General features: G+C 40.4%; 2 protein-coding genes across 2 annotated transcripts in view; both read left to right on the forward strand.

The window, feature by feature from the left end:
- The window catches only part of myo3a (myosin IIIA), a gene marked incomplete at both ends in the record, with an annotated part of 33,206 nt that extends 30,229 nt beyond the window's left edge, over window positions 1-2,977 (forward strand). Inside the window, 3 exons of the mRNA XM_083901460.1 lie at window positions 83-123; window positions 2,455-2,691; window positions 2,863-2,977. Coding sequence (XP_083757586.1) covers window positions 83-123; window positions 2,455-2,691; window positions 2,863-2,977 — 393 coding nt within the window. The remainder of the gene's footprint in view (window positions 1-82; window positions 124-2,454; window positions 2,692-2,862) is intronic.
- Window positions 2,978-4,699: 1,722 nt separating this feature from the next.
- gad2 (glutamate decarboxylase 2) lies at window positions 4,700-16,812 on the forward strand (the record flags this gene model as incomplete). The annotated part of the gene is made up of 17 exons (XM_083901461.1): window positions 4,700-4,775; window positions 5,012-5,074; window positions 5,205-5,284; window positions 5,327-5,417; window positions 5,742-5,975; window positions 6,913-7,003; window positions 8,659-8,771; window positions 9,740-9,855; window positions 10,003-10,082; window positions 10,174-10,228; window positions 10,532-10,648; window positions 13,169-13,233; window positions 13,305-13,383; window positions 14,365-14,514; window positions 14,738-14,845; window positions 15,483-15,572; window positions 16,639-16,812. 17 exons carry the CDS (start codon window positions 4,700-4,702, stop codon window positions 16,810-16,812), a joined length of 1,782 nt encoding a protein of 593 aa, XP_083757587.1.
- Window positions 16,813-20,361: the final 3,549 nt, after the last annotated feature.

Consider the following 20,361-nt stretch of genomic DNA (forward strand, 5'->3'; position numbering starts at 1 on the left):
TTTTTGTGAACACGGATCAGTGGTGTATCTGACAGTAATTTGTCCTCTCGTCTCTCTCTCTCTCGCTCTCTTCTGCACTCAGAGATCCGTCCAGGATGATAAACGCAAGCCCAGGAAAGACGAGTAAGTGTCAGGTTCTCCTTTTTTTACGCCTGATGTTAATCACCCGTCGCTGCTGTTTTAAGAGGCCGACTGTGCCGTCCACAGAGTAATGACTGCGGCCCCGCACCGACACCAGAACGGGGTCCAGGTCCTGGACCCAATGGTCTGCGGCGTCGCACGCGTCCTGGTTGAAATCAATCGGCCTCAGATACATGAAATTTGATGTGGTTTTTTGCGCGGCAGTGCTTCAGTGAGCGTCTGTGAGGAGTCGTGTGATTTATAGTGACTTAGAAAGTGTATGTGTCATATATGGGCCACAAGGTGAGGATACCCCCCCAGGTGTGGGACTGAAGATAGATGTAAGGTGCTTTATCACAGCTGTCACATATACAGTATCCTCATACATATATATATATATATATATATACACACACACTCAGACACAGCGTCCTACAGAGCGCTGAACATCAAGGGTGATAATTTGTTAGCAGATAAATAAGGCCAGCGATGGACAGGAGCAGTTTACATGCATCATTAAGGATGAGAAGGTCAGCAGGAGAGAGACTGACAGCCAGAGGAGGACGTGGCTGAAAACTGGATAGAACTGAAGAGGTGACGATAGTAAACGTTAGAGGGAAGAGTGATGGTGAACCACAGACGTTTTAGTGCCAATAAGAGAGCAGCTTTTTATTTGATTTGATTTATTGGGGTCTCCATTAGCTGGGGCCATAGTCACAGCTATTCTTCCTGGAGTCCACGCAACACCTGTGCGTATGTACATTGCAGTGCATAATTACATCAACAGCGGGGTCTTTAAAAAGTCTTAAATCCAATTATTTGAATTTAAGGCCTTAAAATGTCTTAAATTTTGCTAAAATCTCATAAAAGGTCTGACATACAATTTTGAAAGGTCTTAAAAATCTGTTAACGTTACTTTTATTTAAAACGTGCATAAACTTCAGTCTCGCTTTGAGGATGCGTTAGCATAACTACAACACGGAACTAAAGTAGGTCACCTGTGCTGCCCGGGGAGAATTTATCCAGCACCACTTGCTAGCGTGCTGTGCGCGCGCCGCGGTGTGTTACAGCTTAGCATAGCAGCGGAGAAAACTTAACGTAAGTCCACAGCTGAGAAGAATTTAAACAATTTTTGGCTCCAATTTTCCTTCATGTCTTTTGTACTTTTTTTTTGCCAGTATGGATTTGAAATGGGTCTTAAATTGTGTTCATTATTGTCTTAAAAAAGTCTTTAAAAAGTTGCTTCCTAGGTTCAAAATCCCAATTATTTAACTCCTTAAAGACGTTAAGACGTGTTTTTAATAGTGAAAAACCATCATATGTACAGTCAGACAAGTAAATCCGAAGAGGAAGAAGAAGTAAGTGCAGTAAAGGTGTTTAATTAACATTTGAGAACCATAGAACATGTTGGCAGCGCATTTTAATGTTGTTTCGCCATCTAGTACAGTATCTAGAATGAATACAGTGGATAATATTATAACTGCTAATATTAACCGAAAAACAGCGTTAGCTAGCTCGTTTTAATGGTGTTGCGCCATCTAGCGCGGTATCTAGAATTAATACCCTAACCCAGTTTACACCTTCAAAAAAAATGGGCTTATACTGAATTTTTATTATGCCTGGGTATTTTGACAATCAAAAACTACAGAACTTGCAGCGCACCACACGTCTCCATGTTGCAATCCTGTGCAAATTGTAGTTCTTCAAGCTTTCTTCCGGGTTAGGGTTATGTTAGCACACTCGCTCTGTTTCACCGTCTGAAGGAGGTGCGTTAGTCAAAGTCAGAACTGATTCCGCAACGTTTGAAAACAGAACTTCTGGGGATCGTATTTGGATCTACTTTTTGTTTTGTTGTGGAGTGAAAATGTGGTTTAAAGTTTGTTCAGACATAAAGTGGCTTCCTACCGAGACGGTGCCCCACATGAGTCGATCCATCAGATCGATGAGTCATAAACGTTTATTAGCTAAACGTTGCAGCTTGTGAACACACTGCAAGGACCCAATTGTCGGACTTACCGATGCTACGATGTTCAATCACGAAAGGATGCAACTCCTCCCCCGTTCAGTCTGTCTTATTGCAAATATTTGATTGGTAACGAAGGGTCAAAGTTTATGACGAGTCCCGTGAGACACCGGAAGGGTCGATATTTACTCGACCGCAAGAGGTCGCTTGATTTTTAAAACGTAACCGGCGGTCGTGACAGGCTGCTTGTACAAACGAACCTATGTGGTGGTTTTTTTCGAGGAGGACAGTCTCTGTAGATGGGGGATGTCGGCCCGTACTGTAGCTGTGAATCACGTCTGTCCTCTGTCTGTCCTCTGTCTGTCCTTCAGTCCAGGGAAGCTGCTGGACGTGGACGACCACTACTACGAGAACCTGTGTCCCAGCAGGTCCGAGGCCCTCGCGTCCTCAGAGGAGACGTCTCACGGGAGCGGCGTCTCCGAGCGGCGGCGCTCGTCAAGCAGCCGCGGACGAGGAGCCGACGCGAGAGCGTCCGCTGCAGGTAGACGACAGACCAGAGACCGAGCCGTCACCGAACCAGAACTTCCCAAACCTGCCAAAGACAACAGGTACACCACCCCCGGGGCCTCTGTAGAGACAAAGAGTTTCTTCGCTCAAGGCTGGGGGACCAGGAAACCCGGAGGACGAGGAGTGATAAACGAGCCGAGATGATGGAAAAAAAACCTTCTCACAAACGCAAAGCTTTTCATTTCCTGTCTCCTGTGACGTTTGTCCCGCAGGCGCTCCGTCCCCGGGATGTCGTCCGCGGAGAGTCGCGCCGAGGACAACCCGTACGACTTCAGACACCTGCTGAGGAAGACGTCGCAGAGACAGAAGCTCATCAGACGATACTGAACTCTGCGGGGCCACGTCTGAACTGCAATGTAAATAGCAAAGAGTCGACACTTTCATTTCTGTCACTTGTGATAGTTGTTTTTTATTGTTTCATAATGTCTATATAAATGATTTAAATGTGCATTTTAAATTCATGAATTGTTGGAGACAAAAAACCAGCTTCTCTCACTGTCACAGTGGAAGAAATGTGTACGTTTGTCCGTTTCAAAGGAAATAAAACACCATGAGTATCCAAAATATTTCTGTAAGGTCATTTAGAGGAGATGATCCACACAAACAGCTGAGTCATGTTTGCACCATCAGAGCTGACATTTTTAAAGGGGAGCCGCGGCCACAGGCAGTGAAACCTGCGCACGTTCACAGGCAGCCATTTTGTGTCAATTCATCTTTATCTCCTTTAGAAAAACATGAATTTATATCACACGTGTGTGTGTTCTGTGTCAGCCTCAGTTTATCAGACAAATAAACGGAGTTTGTTAAAATACAGTCTCACACACACCTGGTGTATTAAAACATCCTGTGATAATCACCTCTCTGACAAAGTCACAAACACACACAAAAAAATACAGTTACAACACAATTAAAGCCTGGGAAATAATAATAATAATAATAATAATGATGATGATTGTGTCAAAATCCTGTAAATAAGTTATTTTCCTCACATTCTGTCAAGGTTTTAAAGACAAATACGGTGAGTCAGTTCAGCTTGTGTGTTCACTTTGGGGCCCCAAAAAGGCTTGAACCGGCTCTGTGTGTCAAGACGATTTTGGAGAGACGAGCCTCAACAAAGGAGAGGAGGAGATGGAGAGGAGGAGATGGAGAGGAGGAGATGGAGAGGAGGAGATGGAGAGGGATCCAGAGCCCTGCGCACTTTGCGCATCAGAGCCGCGTCTCCTCCACCGGAGGCGAGCAATTATTGGAGCAGCCGTTTCCTCTAAATAGGTCTGCGGTTGTCGCGCGCAGGCAGATGCGTGATATGGCTTCATCCACTGTCTGTCTGAGTGTCTGAGTGTGTGTGTGGGTGTGTGCGTGTGCCGCGCGCAGGGGTCCAAATGTCGCGTGGATGTAGATATTTGGAGAGTCACGACGTCCACGCGCCACAGCTCGTGCAGCCTGGCTCGGCGTCATCATCATCATCATCATCGTGACCTGAAGTGAATCGCGATGGGATTTCTTTCGTGACGTGAAATCAGGGTTTGGATGAAAATCAGCCGCGTGTTTTCACGCGCTGCGTCTTTAGCGGCAGCTGCTGCGGTTTCCTGCTCCTCCTCCTCCTCCTGCTTTCTGCGCCTTTTTTATTTTGAAGTGTAGCACAATTTAGCGCAACATAAACTGTGACTGTGCGTCTTTCTTTTTAGTTTGTGTTTTTTATTTATTTTTCGTGTGTTGTTTTTTTCCTGGATGCGCTGAAGGAGCCGCTGGAGTCAAGTGTTTGCGGATTTGTGTGGAGAAGCTTCGTGCACCTGTGGACGCCTGCAAAAAAACCGTCCAATAAAAGAATATAATAAATCTATTTTTATTTTTTTAATGTGGACGTTTTCCTCTCCTGCTCGTGTCCATCTTTGCGCACAACAGCCGCTTTATTTTTAGCGGCTTTTAGCCCCGGAGCGCGTGGCGCGCGTGTGTCGGATGCTCAGCGGGACTGAGTCACAAAGGTCTGCTCAGATGTGGATGGACTCTGTCGGTGTCTGTGTGTCCTGCAGCTCCTAACCACCCACAGCCATGGCATCGCAGGGTTTTTGGTCTCTGGGCGCAGAGAACGCGGGGGCCAACACCGGGAGTCAGAGCCCCAGCACGCGTGAGTGACTTTATTTGATTTTATTTATTTTTTTCCATCATCATCATCATCTTCACCATCATCCTCTCCTCTAAAGATTCCAGTGCATTCATTGTCTCAATCCTGTGCCACGCGCTTTTTCATTTAAAGGCCTCTCGGCTTTTACGCACATGCATGGCTCTGCGGATTTGGTGAAATTTTACGCACACGTTTTCCGCCTTAATTTCGTTTCCTCCTTCCTGTTTTTGTTCTTTCAGCGAGGGCTTGGTGCCAAGCGGCGGCCCAGAAATTATCAGGAGGAATTGGATCGAAATTATATGGTATGTTAGAGGAGGAGGAGGAGGAGGAGGAGGAGGAGGAGGAGGAGGGAGAGAATCAGTTTTTTTTTAACCTGTTATTATTTATTTATCTGACTGTTTTATGGGGGTATTTTTCCTGTGGGGGGAAAAGCGCTGCTGAATGTCGGGGATGTGGAGGTGAAACCCGGAGAGCAGGCGACCACCGATAAGCAGCAGCAGCAGCATCAGCAGCAGCAGAAGACTAACACTGCTGCTGCTGCTGCTGCTGATGCTGCTGCTGATGCTGCTGCAGGCGACTGCGGCTGCAACAAATCCTGCAACTGCACCAAAGCCGCTCCGGTCTTCTCTGACCTCTATTCAACAGGTACACACACACACACACACACACACACACACACACACACACAGTCACGTCGAATTTATTCACTGCCAAAAAAAAACAAAACATCACATCATATCCCTTTAAATCAAATAAAACACTGGGCGTTTTCTCCATGTCCTTTATTTATTATGTTATGTTCATTCATTAAACTTGGCTTTTGTACGAAAACATAGAAACAAAACAACCAGGTTTAAATATGAATTACGTATAAAATTGGTCAAATTGGTCCTATTTGTCCTGTGTTTTTTCCGGTGACCTTCAGCACCATCTCAGCTCAAAGGCCTTTATTTCGACCCATGTTTCCAGACTTGTTGCCCGCCACCGACGGGGACACGAAGACACTGACCTTCCTGCAGGAGGTGGTGGACATTCTGCTGTCCTACATCGTGGAGTCTTTCGACCGCGACACGAAGGTGATCGACTTCCATTATCCCAACGAGCTGCTGCAGAAGAACAACTGGGAGCTGCAGGAGCAGCCGGAGAGCCTGGACGAGATCCTCGTCAGCTGCAGAGCCACGCTCAAGTACGCCATCAAGACAGGTCAGCGGGAAATGTCGAGAATCTGAGGCGCGTGAAAGAATTATAATTATAATATTAATTAAAAAAAAAAAAAACAGGCCTTCTGTGACATGTTTATTTCAGAATTCTCAAACAAAGGAGCCAATAATAACAATAATAATAATAATACTTTTCATTTAAAATAAAGATTCCAAGGAAATGTCTGTAAGTGTTAAATGATTTTTTTTTTTAAATAAATCAATCCTGATTCTCCTCCTCCTCTCAGTCCAGGACCAACAAAAAGCAGTGATGCAGTAAATCTGGTTCATGAGAGATAACAGGCTCATAATAACCTCCATTATTCTGCGTGTGCGCGTGTGCGCGCGCGACTGCAGCTGCAGCAAAAGCCACTCATGACACATGATTATAGACTCATTTTTTAAATAATTATTTTGAAATAAAATCCCAAGTCATCAACATAATAATAGTAATAATAATAATTATAAGACATATATTTGATTATAATTGTGTTTGTGCAGCAGTCATTTTAGTGGCTTTAATTTAAGCTTTTTCCATCAGCTTGAAATCGTCTATTTTATGGAGAAATGTAAATAAATGTTATCATAGATCATGAACACGTGCAGCATTTCCCTCTGTAGAAAAGCTGTAAACCTAAACCTTTTTATAGGTTTTTAAAAAAAATATCTTTTACAAATGCATGTTTTATACTATATTACTTTGTTCAGGTTCACACAGAAACAAAAACAACACAAACGCACACATTTAAGCAAGAATTAGTAAAACAATAGAACATAGAACATAATAAAGTCAATAAAATATCAAATGAATGCAAACATAAATTGTTGATTTTAAGATTAATTTGACATTTTTTAAAAAAAGCATATTTTTCTAAATATGGTTACGGCAGATTAAACTAACCCTGTTTTCTTTTACTCTTCATCATCATCATCATCATCAGCTCATCCCAGGTACTTTAATCAGTTGTCCACAGGGTTGGACATGGTGGGACTGGCAGCTGATTGGCTCACGTCCACGGCCAACACCAACATGTAAGTGTGTGACACACACACACACATACACACACACAACATGGGGAAGAGTCTGTGTGTGTGTGGAGCCACTATCAGCCGGTGCAGACCACACACACACACACACACACATTCTTGTACTTGCTGCATACTGAGGACTGGGTTGCTGTGAGGACCAGCATTTTCACTTCATGAAGGACATCTACAAAGAATTACTGGTTGCAGTACCATTTTTTTTTTCTTTTTTGGTCCAAAATTTGAAGAAAAAAAAATTGACCCAAAATTTTTGGTCCAAAATTTGAAAAAAAAAATTTGACCCAAAATTTTTGGTCCAAAATTTGAAAAAAAAATTGACCCAGAATCTTTGGTCCAAAATTTGAAAAAAAAAATTTGACCCAAAATTTTTGGTCCAAAATTTGACAAAACGTCATACCATACTATGTTGACCAAAATCTTCTTTTTTTTTTTTTTTTGACAAATTGAGTATAGCATGTTTACAACCTAAGGAAGTGATTTCAATGAAAACTAAGTGAGGACCGGCCAAAATGTCCCCACTCCGTAAAAATGACCTGACTTTGTTGGTTAAAAACCCTCACTGGTCCTCAGTACAAGAACACACACACACAGACGCACCATGGGAAAGAGTCTGCGCGTGTGTGTGTGTGTGTGTGTGTGTGTGGAGCCACTATCAGCCGGTGCAGACCCTTTTTTCCACTCAATCATTACAAATGAAAAGGGGGTGAAATGAAAGACAGATCGACCTCTTTACGCCTCCTCTTTACCCCCGTCCCTCTGCCTTTTAGCGCCCCCCCTCCCCCCCCCCCCTCCCCACACACACACACACACACACCTCTGATCCCCACTGAGATTTAAGGGGAGAAAATTAGCCCTGAAATTAAATTCAGTCTAATCTGCAGCTAATTTCACTGATAATCGCTTTGGCAACCAAACGTTGACACACTGAGATATGAACGTGACGTTTTAATGTACACACTACACTAATGATAACAAAAATAACATGAATAAACTTTAACAAAATTGTTTAATAATTAAAATGTAAGGTTTTTTAAAAAAAGTGTGTGAAAAGTTTTTTTTTTTTAAACAAAAGAAAATTGATGAAAATACACAAAAACAAAACAAGAATATTGTTTAATAAATAAGTTGCAAATCAAAAATGTCCCAAAAAGCCTACGTTTAAAAAGTGTTATAATGACAAAGGCAAACATTTTCTTTGTCGCATATTTGATATTTAAATGATTTCCTTTGTCTTTATACAAGCAGAAAATCACAAAAACAAACAAGAATATTCAAAAATAATCAAAGGTTATATATGAGTTAGACAAGTATAATCAACCTTAAGACCTAATAATAATTTAAATCATAGTCACAGTTTGAAGCAAATTTAACCTTTGAATTGAGATTGTTCTATATGTTCGATGCTAATTCAAAACAAAATATTACAAAAAAATGTGGGCCGTGGCCCCCTAGTGGCCTGTGAGGTATTGCAGTTAGGCTCCCCCAAGGTCATTTACAGATGATTATTATTATGTTCACGTTGAAAGATTTGGACAATTTCTACAACCCTTTTTTATCAATAAGAAAAAAAAACAAAGCTTCACAGAATGAACAGAGTGAGCTCACTAATGAGTGTGTGTGTGTGTGTGTGTGTGACGCAGGTTCACATATGAAGTGGCTCCTGTGTTTGTGCTGCTGGAGTACGTCACTCTGAAGAAGATGAGGGACATCATCGGCTGGACGGACGGACGAGGAGACGGCATCTTCTCTCCTGGTACACACACACACACACACACACACACATATATATACATATATATATGTGTGTGTGTGTGTGTTTGACTTTATTCTACAGTCTCGTTTCCGTGATTATTTGTAAATATTTGTGCGGCGCATTTTGACCAGCAGATGTTGTATCTCTACGGGAGCTCCCTGGGTGAAATAAAGGATGAATCAAATAAATAACTCTACATATATATGTATATATATATACAGGCATGTTTGAGTGTGAGACTCTCACCACCCCTCCGTTTCACTGGAATGGAACCTCCCTGTGAGGCAATTTGCATTTTGATGATATTTAAAAACCAATTAGCATAAAACAATTTTCAGCCTGCAGCCGTTTGTGTTTGTCACATGACGACGAGGAGGAGGAGAAGGATTGTGATTAAGGGTACGTGTTAATAAAAAAAAAAACAATAATAATAATAATATGTATATATATATATACATATATATATAACAAACGATCAATATCGCTATCTGGACTTTGATACGGCCTCTTTTTTTATTATTATTTTCACACTCACAAACACAGAGGTCTTCTTCTTCTAATAATAATAATAATAATAAATTATAATAATAAATTCCAGCAGGCTGCAGACTAAAAGGGTGCAGTGCTGCCCTCTGCAGTCTGAAACTCTTCATCACAGTCTCGGTGATTCTTCAGCAGAGAAGTTCAAAGCTTCTCATCGTAGTTCTTCTTCTTTGGTTAAAAAAAAAAAGAAGAAGTTGTTATTGCTTTATTAAACACTGGATGTGATGCAGAAAATACGAAAACACGTCTATTTATCACCTTGATCTCTAAATAAGGAAGAAGAAAATGAAAGCACATATATTTCAGACCTCTGGCCAGAGTCTGAGGAACACCTGCAATACCTGCAAAGCCCACCGGGGGTTTGTTGTTCGTCCCACAGGCCTGTGACCATGTCGAGTGACCGCTGAACCCTGTCTGCCCTCTAGGTGGAGCCATTTCCAACATGTACGCCATGCTGCTGGCTCGCTTCAAGATGTTCCCTGAAGTCAAGGAGAAAGGAATGTCGTCGGTCCCCAGACTGGCCGCATTCACGTCTGAACATGTAACTGCTCATTATCGTCTCATTGATTTGTTCTGATCGATCAAATGATGAATTTTGACCTTGTCAGGACCAGTAGACCTTCTTCTTCTTATTATTATAACTATTATATATGAAAAATAATTGATTATTTGTTTATTTCTTTTTCAGAGCCATTTTTCGATCAAGAAAGGAGCAGCAGCTCTTGGTATTGGGACTGAGAGCGTGATCTGCATCAAAGCAGACGAGAGGTAAACACTCAAAGGTCAAAGATGATAAAACAGTTGAGCTGATAATAATTGATGATATTTAAAAAAAAAAGTCACCGGTGTGTTTCCACAGTGGTAAGATGATCCCTGCTGACCTGGAGAGGAGAATACTGGAGGCCAAACAGAAGGTTTAAATGTCTAAAATCTTACTTTTTAAAGATTTAATAACTAAATCTAAATCGTGTTTACAGCTCATTAATGTTTGATAGGTTATTGTTATTGTAAAATAAATAAATGCATGTAAATGTCGACCCTTAAACGCATCACCGAGGCACTTTTTTTTTTTCTTCTTTTTGGCTTTTAATTTTTAGAATATTTTGTAATGTATTTTTAATTATAAAAATTAAGATAACATTGCTGAACCACGGCTCTATATCAGCTCACGCAGCCGCTGATGCGAGTGCTTTGTTTGCTCCTCTGTGATCGCGCAGGGTTTCGTTCCCTTCTTCGTGAGCGCGACCGCAGGAACGACCGTGTACGGAGCGTTTGATCCGCTCATCGCCATCTCTGACATCTGCAAGAAATACAACGTGTGGATGCACGTGGACGTGAGTGGATCTCACACACACACACACACACACACACACACACATTCTTGTACTTGCTGCATACTGAGGACCGGGTAAAAGTGCTGACAAAGTGAGGACCAGCATTTCCACTTTATAAATCAACACAATTACAAATATCTACTTCATGAATGACATCTACAAAGAACTACTGGTTGCAGTACCATAAAATGACTGCAGGTGGAGCCCCAGAGCAAAAAGGTCTGGAAAACTTTTTTTTATTTATTTTTTTTTTAATTATTATTTTGGTCCAAAATTTGACAAAAACGTCATACTAAACTATGTCGTCCAAAATTTGAAAAAAAAAATGTATCCAACATTTTTGGTCCAAAATTTGACAAAAACGTCATACTATACTATGTCGACCAAAATTAAAAAAAAAAAATTTACCACAAATTTTTGGTCCAAAATTTGACAACGTCATACTATACTATGTCGACCAAAAAATTTTTTTTTTTAATTTACTACAAATTTTTGGTCCAAAATTTGACAAAAACGTCATACTATACTATGTCGACCAACATTTGAAAAAATCCAACAAAAAAAATCCAACAAATCCAACATTTTTGGTCCAAAATTTGACAAAAACGTCATACTATACTATGTTGACCAAAATTTAAAGAAAATTTTTTACCACAAATTTTTGGTCCAAAATTTGACAAAAACGTCATACTATACTGTCGAGCAAAATTAAAATTTATTTTTTTTACCACAAATTGTTGGTCCAAAATTTGGCAAAAACGTCATACTTGACTGTCGACCAAAAGTTTTAAAAAAATTTTTACCACAAATTTTTGGTCCGAAATTTGACAAAAACGTTATACTATACTATGTCGACCAAATTTTTTTTTTAAAAATTTACCACACATTTTTGGTCCAAAATTTGACAAAACCATCATACTATACTATGTCGTCCAAAATTTGAAAAAATCTTGAGTATAGCATGTTATAGCAACCTAAGGAAGTGATTTCAATGAAAAACAAAGTGAGGACCGACCAAAATGTCCTCACTCTGTTGGTTAAAAACCCTCAATGGTCCTCAGTATGCCGCAAGTACAAGGACACACACACACAGAGCTCCAGCAGTGACACATCTATTACGTCCGTCTCGCCTCTAAACACTTTGGTTTGACCCACATTTGGAGCTCTCCATTTCCAACGTAACACCGTCGATTAGAGGAAGTGAAGCAGAGGCTGTAAATCATCCTGACTTTGCCATAATGGCTTCTCTCTCTCTGTCTTAATGAAGGTGTGTTTTTCTCTCCTGACAGGTGGACCAGTCCATCTGTTCAGAGACACAGATGGACTGGTCCATCGTTCCTCCTCTTAAAGGAGACTTTTGTGGATTTAATCTGTGGATGAAACTTTTTTTTTTAAAGGTCCAGTCTGTAACAATATTAGTGACATGATCTTACGCTGCGTTCACACCCAACGTGATTTTTAACGGCTGCTGTTAAGTGTTAGGGTCACCTGAAATAATATTTAAAAAAACAGCATGAATTCTAAGATTAATCTCATAATTCTGACTTTAAAATTTTTGAATTCTGACTTTAATCTCATAATTCTGACTTTAATCTTATAATTCTGACTGTAATCTCGGGATTCTCTTTTTTCATAATTCTGACTTTAATCTCAGAATAAATCTTACTTTAAACTCATAACTGTGATTTTAATATCATAATTCTGACTTTAATCTGAGAATTCTCTTTTCTCAGATTTTTTTCCTCAGAATTCTGTCTCTAATCTCAACTTTAATCTCACAATTCTGACTCTTTTCTCTAACTTTTTTTCTCAGAATTCTGACTTTAAAATTTTTGAATTCTGACTTTAATCTCATAATTCTGACTTTAATCTTATAATTCTGACTGTAATCTCGGGATTCTCTTTTTTCATAATTCTGACTTTAATCTCAGAATAAATCTTACTTTAAACTCATAACTGTGATTTTAATATCATAATTCTGACTTTAATCTGAGAATTCTCTTTTCTCAGATTTTTTTCCTCAGAATTCTGTCTCTAATCTCAACTTTAATCTCACAATTCTGACTCTTTTCTCTAACTTTTTTTCTCAGAATTCTGACTTTAAAATTTTAGAATTCTGACTTTTATCTCATAATTCTGACTTTAATCTCATAATTCTGACTGTAATCTCGGGATTCTCTTTTTTTTCCCATAGTTCCGACTTTAATCAGAATAAATCTTACTTTAATCTCATAACTGTGATTTTAATATCTGACTTTAATCTGAGAATTCTGACTCTTTTCTCAGATTTTTTTCCTCCGAATTGTGTCTCTAATCTCAACTTTAATCTCACAATTCTGACTCTTTTCCAACTGATTTTTTTCTTTTCTTTTATTCTGGCTCAGAATGACTTTCTTTCAAAAACAAGTTTTACATGGGGCGCTAATCTAATATAAAGTGTTTTATGTGGGGGCCTTTAATGATCAGGATTATTAATGTGTGTGTGTGTGTGTGTGTGTGTGTGTGTGTGTGTCCTGTCAGGGTGCGTGGGGAGGAAGTCTCCTCATGTCCAGGAGACACCGGTGGAAGCTGGACGGAGTCGAGAGGCAAGTGTTAGCTGTTTCCTGTGTGGATTCTAATGGATCTATATAATAATGGTGATCTTTGTCGTCTGCAGAGCAAACTCAGTCACGTGGAACCCACACAAGATGATGTCTGTCCCTCTGCAGTGTTCTGCCCTGCTGGTCAGAGAGGAGGTGAGGACATTAGACCAGTGTGACAAATACACATTAATAATCGGGGGGGGGGGGGCATTGTCTATTTTCCCTGTCAGATGTTGGCTTGTTCTTGGGAAAAAAGAACATGTTTTTCAATGGCACTGTAACATGTTTAAACTCGGGCTGAACCATTATGGCAAAAAATATTAGTCACAATTATTTTTGACTGATATTGAAATCATGATTAATAGACACGATATTCAGAGTATTTATTGAACCACCAAAACTCAACTTTAAATATAATTTAAAAGAACAGACAGAAATACATTAGTAACAAGCAACAACAAAAAATTATAGTAAATTAAAATAATGATAGCAATAAAAACAAAAAATAATCTACTTGCACTGCTGCACAACTTGCAAACATTTCCAACATGCAAAACAAACTAAAAGCCTCCGTCATCTCTTGATGTCTGCGGGACGTGGTGGGATATTATGGGATGGCATTATAAAGAGTGTCCTTAATAGAGGACTGTGTTGGCGCTGACTGACGCGCTTTAACGCCTGGTCATAGACACTTTATGACTATGATAGAAGTGATATTTCGCTACCTTTGTTTCCTTTCTGTTGTGTTTTCAATCGCTCGCTCCTCATGTTATTGATCCACACACGTCACTCACTTGCTGCGTCTGCACGTGACACTGGTGCATTCAAGGTGTTTTTGTAGCATAGGAATTTACAAACGCACCACGCCGTGCGGCGCGTTAATGGCTTTTCTTCGATTATAATGTTTTTATGATCGCGAGAAGCCAAAATCAAAATCATGAATAAAATTCAATTTATCGTCCAGCCCTAGTTTAGACCCCCCCTCAAATGTTGCATTAGAGGCTTTCAGGGGGTCTGGAGTGTTAATCAGGGGTCTGACCCCCCCCCAGACCCCCCTGTATTTCGCACAGTGCATCAGTCCACCGTGCGTCCTCTTCTCTCCTCTCTTTGACAACTTCCTGGTTTCTCACACAGGGTTTGATGCAGAGCTGCAACCAGATGCACGCGTGTTACCTGTTCCAGCAGGACAAACACTACGACCTGTCCTACGACACCGGAGACAAAGCTCTGCAGTGCGGACGCCACGTGGACATCTTCAAGCTGTGGCTCATGTGGAGAGCCAAGGTAACACAACAACAACAACAACAACAATAACAACAAATAAATCAGAATCATTAATCATATTATTGTCTTTTTTAATCAGATTTAGTTTGCTTTGTGATTAACATTCGTTCTTTCATACACACGTGTCAGTGTAGGTTGATGTTAAAGTGGACGTGTTCATAAATGAATATTTCATAAATGAATATATAAAGACGTGTCTCTCTTCTTCTCGTTTATTCCTCAGGGAACCGTCGGGTTCGAGGCTCAGATTGACAAATGTCTGGAATTATCTGAGTACCTTTACAACAAGATCAAGGACAGAGACGGATACGAGATGGTCTTTGACGGGAAAGTACGTCCACATTTGACTTTTCTCTCACGATTCATTGGTCCACATTGGTCCTCGTTGGTCCACATTGGTTCACGTTGGTTCACGTTGGTCCACATTTGTTCACGTTGGTCCTCGTTGCTGTTTTCCACAGCGGGGCTCCTGCTTTGTGTTGGATGAAAAGCCATTTTTTGCCTCTGGCTGTCGGCGTAATGTGCTGCTATTATGTTTCCTGAATAGCATAATGGTCTGTAATTGCTCATCTGCATATGAAAAGCACAGAGTCTGAAATGTCCCGTGCCGTGCCGAGACAACACAAACACAAACGCTAACCCTGTGACGCGTTCTTAAGCTAAACAAAAGTCATTTATTGTGAAATTCAAGTCTTCTATTGCTTTAAAAATGGTGAAGGGCTGTGTCTCCCATTAAACCTTTACATCAGTCTGGGGCAGGGTTATTATAGTTAACCTGAACTAAATCTAAAGCTAAAACTAGCAGTGAAAAGATGAAACAAAAAAATAAAAACTAGAATGAGCAAAGAAAAACTAAACTGAATTGTAGATAAATTTGTCTTCATTTTTCCTTCATTCATTTTTTATGTTATTCTCCCATATTCTTTCCTATCATTATTGTGTGTGTGTGTGTGTGTGTGTCTCCACAGCCTCAGCACACTAATGTGTGTTTCTGGTACCTTCCTCCTGGGATCCGCTACATGGAGGACAAAGAGGAGAGAAAGAAACACTTACACAAGGTGAGTGAGTGCAGATAAGAAACACACACGCACGCACGCACGCACACACACACACATTCTTGTACTTGCTGCATAGTGAGGACTGGGTTGATGACAAAGTGAGGCCAGCATTTCCCTTTATATATCCACACACAATTACAAATATCTACTTCATGAATGACATCTACAGAGAACTACTGGTTGCAGTACCATTTGTTTTTTCGGTCCAAACTTTTACAAAAACGTCATACTATACTGTTGTCCAAAATTTGAAAAAAACATTTGAGGCAAAATCTTTGGTCCAAATTTTAAAAAAAAAAATTTGACCCAAAATTTGAAAAAAATGTCATACTATACTGTCATCCAAAAATTTGGAGAAAAAAAATGGACAAAAAAATGTTGGTCCAAAATTTGACAAAAACGTCATACTATACTGTTGTCCAAAATTTGAAAAAAAAATTTGAGGCAAAATCTTTGGTCCAAAATTTGAAAAAAAAAATTTGACCCAAAATTTGACAAAAATGTCATACTATACTGTCATCCAAAAATTTGGAAAAAAAAAATTGACAAAAAAATGTCAGTCCAAAATTTGACAAAAACGTCATACTATACTGTTGTCCAAAATTTGAAAAAAAAATTTGAGGCAAAATCTTTGGTCCAAAATTTGACAAAAAAGGTCATACTATACTATGTCGTCCAAAATCCAATTTTTTTTTTTGACAAATTGAGCAAAGCACGTTACAGCAACCTAAGGAAGTTATTTCAATGAAAAAGTGAGAACCAGCCAAAATGTCCTCACTCCGTAAAAATGTCCTCACTTTGTTGGTTAAAAACCCTCACTGGTCCTCGGTATGCCGCAAGTACAAGAACACACACACACACACACACACACACACACTTTTTTGTCCTTTAAAGCTTTCATTACCGTCGACATGTCCTCACCATTACAAGCGCCTATTTTGTTTCTTTATGTCGAGATAGTTGAGAACAGATTATCAGGACAGTTGTCATACTGACCTCCTGTGGACAGTTTCATCACAGTTTCTTGTGTGAAAGCAGCTCCTGTAATGGTTTTCCCTCTGCTCAGGTGGCTCCGGTCATTAAAGCCCGGATGATGGAGTACGGCACGACCATGGTCAGCTACCAACCGCAGGGAGACAAGGTCAACTTTTTCCGCATGGTGATCTCAAACCCCGCTGCTACGTTCGAGGACATCGACTTTCTAATCGAGGAGATCGAGCGACTCGGCCAGGATCTATAAGACTCACGAGCGTCGGCGACCGCCTTCTCCCGCTCTTTTCTCCTTCTTTGACGGATGAATTGTTTGTGGTGAATGTACCGGTAAACTTTTTCTTTTTCCTCCAAAGTCACATATTTAAGAGTATATTTAAGGAGAAAAGAATCGACAGATATCTCCATATATGATGATGTGTTGTAGCTTTGGTGCTTCTGTCTGCTCCTCCTGTAGTGTCTTAGATCCCAGAGTTAGTGTCAGTGACGTAAACTTTACGCGTGATATTATTATTATTATTATTACTATTATTATTATTAGTGACAAAATGCTAGTGTGCAATAGGTCGACGAGGAAGAGGCGGAGTTTATTTTTCAATCATCGTTTTGTCGTTAAGTGCCAAACGTGGTTGTGTTCTATTGTAACTTTGAATATTAAACTTGCTTCAGGGGAGGGTTAAAACTTATAAAAGAAAAGAAGAAAAAGAAAAGCACTTCACTTTACCTCGGCTTTATCAACTGCCTTTACATCTGCACATCGTCGTGATTCTGGACTAATTTATTGAAAGATGCCTAGTGGATTATGGAAAATTTACAGGGAAAAAGGGCAAAGAAATGCTTTTATTAACACGGTAAAGTCCATTCAAATGTTATATATGTGGATATTTAGCTGAGTGAGCTTTATAATAATCATAACAATCTAAAATGACAACAACAGTTTAGAGGTGAATGTAAAGTTATTATCCTCAAGATTTCCAAAAAAAAGTTTGGTGTAATTACCAAAACGACTCCCAGTGCCTCAACATGACAATAAGCGCTTAGCGTAGGTTAGCTAACACGTTCCACTCCCTCTTTATCTGCTATAGCTGCCAAATTATGGGATTGTTTTGCATTAGAATCCACAAACTTTTCTCTGTCACAGCTTGTTTTTGTGCTTCCATCATCTGGACGTAAACACGAGTCACCGTCAGTGTGAGACACTGCAGCTTTAATTGTTAAAGTCCACATTTTAACAAAGCTGTGCCTGCAAAAGGCATTCAATTGTAACTTAAATTCAACAAATATTCTCAATCATGTACCATATTGTTTAATTTGAGGTGGAAATATCCAGTAATTAATCAGAGAAAGTAGTAGAAAAACAGACCCCTTTTTAAAAAAAAGTGTAACTAAACCCCTTAATGACTTGTTTCATGTGTATGGAGTCATGTTATTTGTATGGAGAAATCTGTGTATCTACTGCCCTCTGTGGTCAAACACCTGCTACTGCGTTCACATTTTGTCATTGGCTATTTTAGTCCATTCTTACATCGCTCTCTTGTCCAATCGGCACAAGGCTCCTCCCCTTGTTGCTCTGTTGTCTTAATCTTGTCTTAAAGGGTCAGATTTCACGACCAGACCACGCCCCCCTAACCACTCTGCACTCCATTCTAACTCTATTCTCCCTCCTCTCAGCCCACTTCTTTGGCATTTTCAAATCAGACATTGGGGGCGGAGTTAACTGCAGATGATGGGGTTCAGTTACACTTCAATCATGACTTGTTGTGTCGCTCTGACAGAAGTATTGTGAGGAAAAAAAACAATCCAAACCGACTCTAAACAGCGCAACGCTTTTCTGAAATCTTAAGGATTCTAACTTTAACTCTGCTTTCAGAGTTTTCTTCACGGCCTGAGCACTCACTGAGAGAATCTACTCTATAACCTGACATCACTTGCACTAAATCACCACAAATCGCATTCACAAGCAATATAATCCAGAGTGGGTCCAATCTACAAGGAACCCTGCAACGCATCAAGAGAGGGAGTGAATACAAGTGAACGATAATCAAGTTTCCAGACCAAATGTACGACAAAAAAAAACAAAACAAAACAAAGCTTCACTGGTTTAGTCGTCGTCGCCAGTGTTTGAGAACCCTGTTTTTAACCAGCACAGGGTTCTGTAGCATCGAGTTAGAAAAGCACAAATTTGCTCCACGTTGTCGCTCAGTGTACAATCACTTTTGATCATAGACTGTAAATAAGTAAGTTCAAGATGTCCCCGAGTACATGAGTACATATCTGTGTGTATACATACGTGTATATAAGACATCATAATATAACCAGAGACTATTTGTGAGGTACAGTTATTCATATTTTCTCTATCTCTGACATATATATATATATATATATACAGTATAGATTACTTGTATTTTCATCCTGTTTGTCCTTTTTGTCTATGTGTGTGCGCGTGTGTGTGTGTGTGTGCGTGCATGCCTGTGTTTCAGGGAGCGGCTTTAAAGAAACTCAAAGAGAAAGACTCTGGTGTTTTTGGTGATTTTACGTGATCTTATGTGAATATGCAAAAAAAATTTTTGACTCTGATGCCCAGTGTGTGTGTGTGTGTGTGTGTGTGTGTTTGTAACTGTGTTGCCTTAGTATAAATTTTGCCAGTATTTGTCTAGTATTTCCTCGTCAAAGACGTGGGGAGGTCGTGCACTTTAGAGTAAACACGTTAACGTGCATCAATGTCCAGCTGTTGTTCATAAGTTGATGTTTAAAAAAAGAATTATACGCTCAAACACTATGTAACTTAAGATCTTTGGTCTGAATCTGTCGTTTAATCAGGGGTTTGTTGTTTGCGTTTATTTAATTCTGTTTCTTGCTCTTTGTTGTTGTTTTTTGTGAGGTCCTCTTCAGCGTCACATGACTCCGTTTGTTTGCGCCGCCATGTTGGCAGGAAAATGAACGGGCGACAGAGATCACGTCGCCGCACTTTTCAAACGAGAACGACGATTAGTTATCACAATAAAAGCACATGAAATAAATGGAGATATTTGAGGTCATCGGCGTTGGTCTCCGTAGATACACGAGCAGAATCGTTTATCTGTGGATTTTTCCCCGTCGCTACGTCTCTCAGGATCGCTGGCGTTCCAGTAAAATGAATCCAGTAAGATGCAGTAATAACTGGGTATGCTAGCAGAGCTCATAAGAAGGTGCTACTACCTGGAAGGAACCGCTCATGACCTGAGATTACGTCCTGGGGAGTAAAAGTTCAGCAGATCAGCAGTGAATGAAGGAGCCTGAGCATTTAAAGCTCTAAAAGTATCCACGAGGACTTTAAAATGTGCTCTGTGTGAGTTAAACGTCTGCAGACTGTCACGCTCCTTCTTATGAGGGAGACGGTGGCGTCAGCCGTGGATCAGTGAAGTTTCTTCTTCTTCTAAACATCTCTTTAACGACGCCTCACAGCGTCCAGGAAGCAGCCGTCACCACAGCCTTCTCCTCATTCTGTTTCTCGGTGGGGGGAAAAACAGCCTCTCTGCACCGTCTTCTCCGTGTTTCCTGCCAACATGGCCGCCTGTTGTTGTTGTTGTTGTTCCTGTATGCGTGTGTGTGTGTGACGTTGTTGAGCTCTGTTGCTTTTCGTCCCCCCCCCCGACTAAAAACACTCGTGCACACCGTGACACGGACAACACCAGGCTGTTGTCATGACGACAAAGGAACCTCACTGTGGTTTGGTAGTTTCTCGGGGGAAGGCCTGACGCGTTGCACCTCACGCTGCTCGACTCGCTTCCTTTTGCACGTGCATGCTGCGCCTTGCTTA

Source organism: Microchirus variegatus (genome assembly GCF_963457635.1).
Source record: "Microchirus variegatus genome assembly, chromosome: 15".
NCBI classification, from domain to species: Eukaryota; Metazoa; Chordata; class Actinopteri; order Pleuronectiformes; family Soleidae; genus Microchirus; species Microchirus variegatus.